The 8,270-nt window shown below is 54.0% G+C and overlaps 1 protein-coding gene across 1 annotated transcript; it reads right to left on the bottom strand.

Annotated features, from left to right (window-relative positions):
* Window positions 1–4,270: 4,270 nt before the first annotated feature.
* On the bottom strand, window positions 4,271–4,732 carry LOC136587018 (octapeptide-repeat protein T2-like). The gene has a single exon (XM_066585423.1). It carries the CDS (start codon window positions 4,730–4,732, stop codon window positions 4,271–4,273), a length of 462 nt encoding a protein of 153 aa, XP_066441520.1.
* Between the last annotated feature and the right edge of the window lie 3,538 nt (window positions 4,733–8,270).

Below are 8,270 nucleotides of genomic sequence, written 5' to 3'. Positions count from 1 at the left end.
GACTATAATAACATCGTTCCATTGTAGCCCGCCCGCCTTACACTTACTTGCAGGAACCAGCTCACCAATCCTCAACGCGGCGAAAAACGCAATTGAAAACGCCGCCCTAAACAACAATACTTCCGACCCATTTTTGCAGGAAACTTCCAAGGCCTCTAACAACTTACACAACACAAAATACGTTATGGGACGACGCGTGTCCGTCCGAACTTTGTCCTTCCTCCAGCCCCGCACGATCTGCCGGAAAACGAACTGTTTTGTGACATCGACTAACCCGTGTAATTTTAATAAAAACGCAACTCCCGCCAGATGTTTTTTAACCGCATCAGCCGAAGACCCTTTTTTTACGCAAAAAAACAAGCATGTCCAAAGTTGCCGAGCGGGCCCTATCGCCCCCTGCCACACAACCTCCGGCGAAACTCAACCACGTCTGCCAGACCGCTTTATAACTGTTCCATGTCCCGACCGCTACTGATGTCTCGACCAGCTTCAGCAGCTCCGCTCGACCAGACTCCACAAGAAAATCGGGCAGCGGACCCCCTCGGCGTCCGCCAGCGGGTGCCGCTCCCTGAAACGCTCCATCTGCGAACGAGAGAGTGCATCAGCTGCTAAGTTCTTATAACCCGGCACATGCTTTGCACGCAAGTATATATTCAGTTGCAGACATCGTAAAACCGTGTGCCTCAGCAGTGCCAACACCGGCAATGAAGCCGAAGCCTGTCTGTTAATGATCTGAACCACCGACACATTGTCGGACCAGAAACATAACTTATGGTCCCGGAGCTCATCGCCCCATAGCTCCAATGCTACCACCAGCGGGAAAAATTCCAGAAGCGTTATGTCCTTATTCCACTTTCTTTTCATCCAGGATACTGGCCAGTGTTCTCTGCACCAGTGGTTCCGGAAAATCACACCAAAGCCGGCCGACCCGGCTGCATCAGCAAACAAGCTGAGCTCGGGTCCTGCCCACTCTTCCTTAGGGCATACCACTTGCCCGTTGAAAGTCTCCAAGAAAATTCTCCACACATGTAAATCACTTTTGATACCTTGTGTGATCCTTATAAAGTGGTGAGGCTCTTTTACTCCCACTGTCGCGAGCGACAGCCTTCTGGCAAAAACACGGCCCATGGGTATAACTTTGCAGGCAAAGTTCAATAAACCCGACAGGACCTGCACCTGGCGCAGCGTGGCCTTTTTACCGCTTGCAATTTCTTTTACCGTCTGCCGCAGGCGGGCTATCTTATCTATTGGCAACCTGAAGACCATTTCCTCGGTATCGATTTCGATTCCAAGGAAAACCAGCCTACTAACCGGACCCAACGTCTTGTCCTCCGCCAACGGAACACCCGCCTGCCGCATAAGATTCCGAAATGTATTTAGCAAAACCCCGCACGCGCCCGATGCTTCCGTTCCAATGAACAGAAAATCGTCTAGATAATGCGTTACTGATGTGATGCCCGTCTCATATTTTACCATCCACTCCAAAAAGGAGCTGGAAAGCTCGAAATAGTAACATGAAATGGAGCAACCCATAGGCAAACACATGTCATAATAGAATTGATTGTCCACCTTGCAACCAAGAAGGTGGAAGCACTCCGGGTGAATTGGCAACAGCCGGAAAGCTGACTCAATATCAGCCTTCGCTAATTGCGCGCGTTTTCCCGCCGCTCTGACTAGAGACACTGCCTGGTCAAACGAAGCGTAAACCACCGAAGCTTGCTCCTTTGAAATACCGTCATTTACCGACTCCCCTTTTGGAAATGATAAATGATGTATCAGACGGAACTTGCCAGCCTCCTTTTTGGGGACTAACCCCAACGGGGAAACTTGCAGATTGGCGAACGGTGGTTCATCAAACGGGCCCGCCATGCGGCTAGCTGCAACCTCCTTTTGAACTTTTTCTTTAACTAACTCTATGTTGTCCGTCGCAGACTTTAGGTTTGGACAAGACATGAAAGCGGGCTGAAAAGTAAACGGAATAACGAAACCGACGGTAAAACCTTCTCTAAGTATTTTTGCTTCCTCCCTCCTGTGGTACTTGTCGAGCCACAGGAAGAGGTATCGGCTTTTCACTGGGGTTTGGTGCTCCACTGGCACCGCCCCCCCCCCCGGCTGTAGCTCGCTGCTTCCTAAAGCAACGAACCGCCGCGTGTTGACCCCCGCAGACAGAACACTCATGTCTGAACTTGCAGGTTGAATAAAACCTGCAATGGCCCTCGTTGTAGAGCCAGCAGGATCCATTCGGTCTTGGGGAGGCCGCAGGGGGCTGTTGCCCGCCCCCCACGGCTCCCCCCTGAAATGTCGGTTTTTGTGGGAGCTGTGCTAAAATAAGTTGTAACCAGACGTCGGTTGCCTTTGACGCCCAGCTGATGTGACTAATCCCCGAGACCCGTCGTCGGAAGTCCTCATCATATCGCCACCACGCGGCGCCGCCATGCAATTTATAAGCGCTATAAATCGTATTAAGGTAAACCATGAGCTCAGGACCCTTTTTGGGCTGGTGCTGGCATGCAATATATGCCAGTACCATATACGCTTGCAGCCAATTGCCAAAAGTCTTAGCGACTTTCGGCTTCCTATCCGCGCCCCGCTCCGACACTCGCTCTTTATCCACAATTACGTGGTCCGCCGACAGCAAGGACCATATATCCACATATATACCTTTACGAATCTTCTCAACCAACTCATCTGACAAACCGACCCCTAGCGGGGCAACACCACAAAATAACGAGTCAGCGTATCGCAACCCTTCCATAGGGTCACCACCGACTGTTGAGCTTCCAACCTCCTGCCCCACAAGTGGTACTACACCCCTTGGGGGTCCGCCGGACACCGAAAAAACATCACCTTGATCAACCTTGCTCAACAGTGACTTTAAAACCACAACCAAATCATTTTTGTCCGCCCCCGCGGCGGGATCCATCACTTTTTTCCAAGCATTTAAACACGCCAACTCACCGGCTTGACCGTCCACCGGCTCTGCCAAGGTCGTGGTCCTTACCGGTCTTCCTCCTGGGCTTCTGCCCCAGCTGGGCGACTGCTGCCGCGTACTTGTTTGCGGAGCCTCTAGTGCCCGCCTTTCGTGTTCTGCTCCAAGGTGGCCCCGCTCCGGCCGCTCTTCCGAGACATCCCGCCTCCCATGGCGTAAATAGTCCTTGTATGCCGCTGCTGTTGTTGATGCGGTCGCATGGCGGTAACTTTCCTTTTGGTGCCGATGCTCCGTGCCACTGGCGTTGTCACCCACGTTCCCTACACTGGCACTCCTTGTCTCTCTATCTGCCTCTGCCGCTAGCCTAGCGTGCTCTCTGTCGCGCTTGCGCTGGTAACGCTCTCTCCTAGCCTTCTCCCTCTGCCTTTGCTTAGCGCCCTTGCCTTGTCTGTTGTTGCTGGCGCGACTAGCGTAACTATAGGAAGACTCGCCACCCCCCGAGGAAGGGGGACCCACGAAGCGTGGGTTAACGTAGCAGAGCCTGCGCGGAGCTGGGGGCGCGTAAAATTGCTGCTGAGCGGGTGATCTACTGCGTGCACCGCGTAAGTAGTGCTCGCGGGTATCGTGTCTGTATGCACGAGAAGGTGGTGGTGGTTGCTGGGCTCGAGTGCCCTGACCCCTTATGGGGGCTTGATCCGGGTAGTAACTTGGAAGGGGCCTTTCAAACGAGCTGCCCGACAACGGGCTCGTGCTCCCCCTTGTAGAAGTAGCCCTGTCCCCGCTGCTCTGCCTGCTTCCCCTCCTGCTATCTGTGCTGCTCGCTAAACTAACGGCTGGGCTGTTTCTCTCCCTCCCCCTCTCCCCCCCCCTGGTATGGGTCTGCTCTGCGCCCCTACGGCCTGCCTCCCCCCACCTAGCTCGCGCTCTATTGCCTGGCCCTGCAGAGCCTACCTGTGCGTGCTCTTCGCCTGCGCTGCCATCTTGTTGTAGCCTGTGCCGTTGTCTCGCGCCTCCGCGCGCCTCCAACCTTCTGCGTGGCTCTTCTCTCCTGGCAGGTTCGGCTTCCGTGCGCCCTGTCGCGCGCTGGTCCTTCGCACCGGAGCGTGCCCTCAACGCTGCCGCTTGCCCCCTCTTTGCTGGCGGACTGCCAGCTGGTGATGCCCGAGTCTCTTCCGCGGGCGCTCTTCCCGCCGCGCGGTTTAAATTTGGCGCCAAATTTGTGGCTGTGCGCCCCGCTCCCGACCTCTTCTCGGCGCCACGACTGGACTTCTGGCCGCCTCGCTTTGTTGCTGGACTCGGGCTGAGTCTCGCCGGTGGATTCTTCCTGCGCTTCGGGCGTCCTCACCCGGCATCCCCCTCCTGTGCCGCTTCTTCCGCTGCTCCTGTCTTCCGTGTTGGCTCCTCCGCCGGCCTCCCGGATTCGGATTCTGACCTGCAGCCGACGATGAAGTCCTGCAGCCACTCCGCGCCATCGAGCTGGATCGCTTGCCGTATCTGCCGCTGTAAGTCCTCCATCTTTCTTGGGGCTTCTCTCTTCAACCGACTCTTCTGTACACCGCTTGGACTTGCTGTGCTGCTGTCACTTCGGCTGCTCTTGTTCTTCTTTCCACTCTCTATGGCTCCTTTTCCTGCTTTCGTTCTTCTTTTCTGCTCCAGACTTCTTTCCTCTCCACGTGTCTCCCGTCTTCTGGTCTTCTTCTTCTTCCGCTCCCCCTCCCTCTGCTTTTCCTGCCTTAGCTCCTCCCCCCACCCCCTGCTGCGTTCGCTACACTTAACCCTTACCCTGCCTGTCCCTAGTCCCATGCTGTTTCCCTACCACGGTTCGCAGCATAAGATGAGTAGCGGCTGTCAGCAGGAGGGAGAGAGAGATCTCCCCTCCGTTCCGCCCCGCTCTCCCCCGCAGCTCCGTGCCCGCTGCCGGCACCCGAACCGGCAGTCTCGAGCGGCGGAGATACTCGCTAAAGGCAATGCTCGCTCGAGCAATTGCCTTTAGCCAGTATACTCGCTCATCTATAATCATTAGTGATTGGCCGCTGTCTCTAAGATTGTGTCCTCTCTCTACCTGAAGAGCTTCTTCTTCTCCCACCATCTACTAACCAACCTAAACCTGATATTTCTACATAAGCGATTTGTTGATGCCTCAGAGAGGTTTGTAGCTTACAGTTCTCGTTGTCCATTTTGCAAACGGAGTTCTGAGACAAGCCTGGATCCTGAAACAGGTTCATTTGTCATTATCTACCAATGATATCTACCGTGTGTGTGTGTGTATATATATATATATATATATATATATATATATATATATATATACACACACACACACGGTAGATATCATTGGTAGATAATATATATATATATATAACGAAAGCCCTCACTGGCTGACTGACTCGCTAAAAATTCTCCAACTTCCTGATGTTGTAGAAACATGAAATTTGGCACGAGCATAGCTTATGTCCAAAATAAGAAAAGTTAAAGGGGTTGTCCCGCGACAGCAAGTGGGGTTAAACTTATTAATGCACTTTGTAATATACATCGTGCATTAAATATTGGCCATACAGAATTTATATACTTACCCCCTCCCAGTGCTGGCGTTCCCGTCTCCATGGCGACAACCAAACTTCTCTGGTCGCAGGAACAGTCGCGCTTGCGCACACACGATTCCTCTTCTGGATGGTCTGGGCTCACGAGCTGCGTCCTGGCTCCTCCCTCTTCTCTGCATCATCGGGTAGCTCCGCCTCCATCACGTGGTGCCGATCAGCCAATGGGGTGGCTGTAATCGGCAGTGGAACGCAGACTGCAGAAGAACATCCACAGTGCACCATGGGAGAAGACCCGCGGTACACCGTGGGAGAAGACCAGCGGCGCCATCTTGAACAGAAGACTTTTTAAAGATGCTGAACGGGGATTCAGGTAAGAGAATTTTTTTTTTATATATAACACATGGAAGCGGTTTTCCTTTACAGGGACTGGGCAAAAAAATTTTTAGCTTTCGGCTCAGGACAACCCCTTTAATAGGTCCCAACTCGATTATTCAATTCTATGCGCAAAAGAATTAGTGTCCAAATTTTATGTACGTAATCTAATTCTCTCACTTCCTGATGTCATTTTATATGAAGGAAACGTCGCATGGTTGCCTCCCCGTGGTGTTTCCTGAGTAACGCAGAGAATAATGCAAAATGGTGAACATATGTTTTTCCTCAGTATCTCTAAAGTAACCACGACTTCATAAGATTTTCCGTGTGAACACCAGATAAACACCAGGACCAAATTAACTCGGGCGAAGCCGGGTATATCAGCTAGTATGTAATATGTACCAATTATATGATGCGTTCAATATAACAAAGTTAATGCCCTGCTTTCTCATCTGTTATCATTGGGGGACACAGCTCTGACCTTGGGTATAGCTTCTGCCACTAGGAGGCGACACTAAGCACAAACTCCTCCCACTAGCTATACCCCTCCTGCAAGCAGCATGCTAGCTCAGTTTTTAGCTTAGTGTCTAGGAGGCAGGACTGTCTCTCCTGCTGAGACTATTTTTTTTATCAGTTTTTTCTCCGGAAGGCTAGGGCATAACGGGGAGGCAGGACTCTCCCCGTTAACCCACCGAGGGCGGCGAACAGACGTAACTACATACATCTGTTATCTGCCGGGCCCCCTCTGAAGAAAAGGAGGCACACTCGGCCACCAAACTGAGTCCGCCAGCCATAGAGCCCCCCCTTATTTATGGTCCGGCATCCACTGCCCCACCAAAGGCAGGCGATGATGGGGAGAAGCTCTGCTGCTGCCCGGGAGCCACCCTACCTCAGTCAAGAGGTAAGTATGTGGGTTTATTTTGTTATTGCCGCGATGTGCTTGCGCTGCCCTCCCCCACGGCTGTTGCGCTCTACTTGTTATGCCTGCTGCGCTGCTTCCTGCTGCACTGTGTTGCTTTCGATGGGCGTCCGCGCCTCTTTGGTGGGCGCCCGCGGCTTATGTGCCTCGGCTTCCCCCCCCCCCCCCCCCCCCCCCCCCGCGGCTGATGGCTCCGGCCCCTTCCCCCCCCCCGGCGCGCGGCGGATGGCTCCGCGCCCAACCCTCCCCCCCCGGGACGCGGCGGATGGCTCCTACTGCACCCTCGTGATAGGGATTGGAAGCCGCCCTGCGTCCATTATACCAGCACGCGGGTATGCCTTACCCGCTTCCCGGCCGTGGTCTTTAGAGGCTGTGCACCAGCATCACCCCCCTAAAGCAGCGTTGGTCACACGTTTCCTGGGTGCGTTGCCGCTGGTCAGGATGGGTTGTATATAACCATGTAGCACGGCCACCATTGCCTTGCTGCTGAACAGATTGCGTAGCTCACGACGTTCGGGTGTTTGATTGCCATAGGCTGGCGTATAATGCTACTGTGCGACCCGCTTTGCCCGCAGGCAGCAGCTGACCACTCCTTACGCAATCCTCTCAGCGAAACTGAGGTCGCTGGGACCCTTTCCGTATTACACACAGGCTATCGGGTGGCTCCCTGGTCGCTGATAGCGCCCCTAATACCCTTGCAATGACACGGACGGGGCCGCAAGAGCCTACAGCGTACCGAACTTGCTTAGACCTGCAGTACCTTCCATACAGAATGAGTACCGCACAAGGAGTCTCTGGAATCTTCGCTACCCATATCTGCTCCGGACCGGGTTGAGCGTTGCCTGACGGAAGCTCCCCCATTGCCCCCCTGCAGCCAGCAGTACCGCGGTGTCTAAGTCCAGGATGACAGGCGGACAGGGCAGCCAGAGCCCCATGCCAGATGCGCTCTCACTACAGCTCTATATATACTGACAACAGCGTGCGAACTCTTGTCAGCATTACTCTGGGCTCGCTGACTGGATTCATCGTTCCCCATGTTGGCTCCGCACCGGGTTGAGCCTTACATGTCGGCAGCTCCCCTGTGGTTCCCCCCGCGGTCACATGTACCACAGTGTCCGCGTCCAGGAGGACATGCAGGCGGGGCGGCCTGAGCCACATACCAAGTGCGCCCGCGCTGTAGTTCGAGATTAGGCGGAGAGAATCTCATCTTACAGATAACAGTATGCGATCTCTTGTCAGTACTCACACAGGGAGGCTCTGGACTCATTTTTCCTCACGTCTGTCCCGAATCCGGTTGAACTCCTCTACAATCGCACCAGTGTCCGTGTCCAGGAGGACACGAGGACAGCGGCCGGCAAGGGTCACATACTATGTGCGCTCTCGTTAAGGAATGAGACTGCATCCAGCCGGAGAATATCTTGCCTTACGTACAACAGGGTTCAAGCTGCTTGTCGGCGGTACCCTAGGCGGCTGAGACCGGGGGTACTTCCATGCCCGAAGCAGCGCATAC

Source organism: Eleutherodactylus coqui, chromosome 12 (genome assembly GCF_035609145.1).
Source record: "Eleutherodactylus coqui strain aEleCoq1 chromosome 12, aEleCoq1.hap1, whole genome shotgun sequence".
Lineage (NCBI taxonomy): Eukaryota > Metazoa > Chordata > Amphibia > Anura > Eleutherodactylidae > Eleutherodactylus > Eleutherodactylus coqui.
The sequence above is the reverse complement of the archived record's forward strand: the minus strand, read 5'-3'. Positions and strand labels throughout refer to the sequence as shown.

Excerpts from the sequence above, each read along its gene's own strand:
- LOC136587018 (XM_066585423.1), bottom strand. The coding sequence starts at position 4,732 with ATGGGACTAGGGACAGGCAGGGTAAGGGTTAAGTGTAGCGAACGCAGC.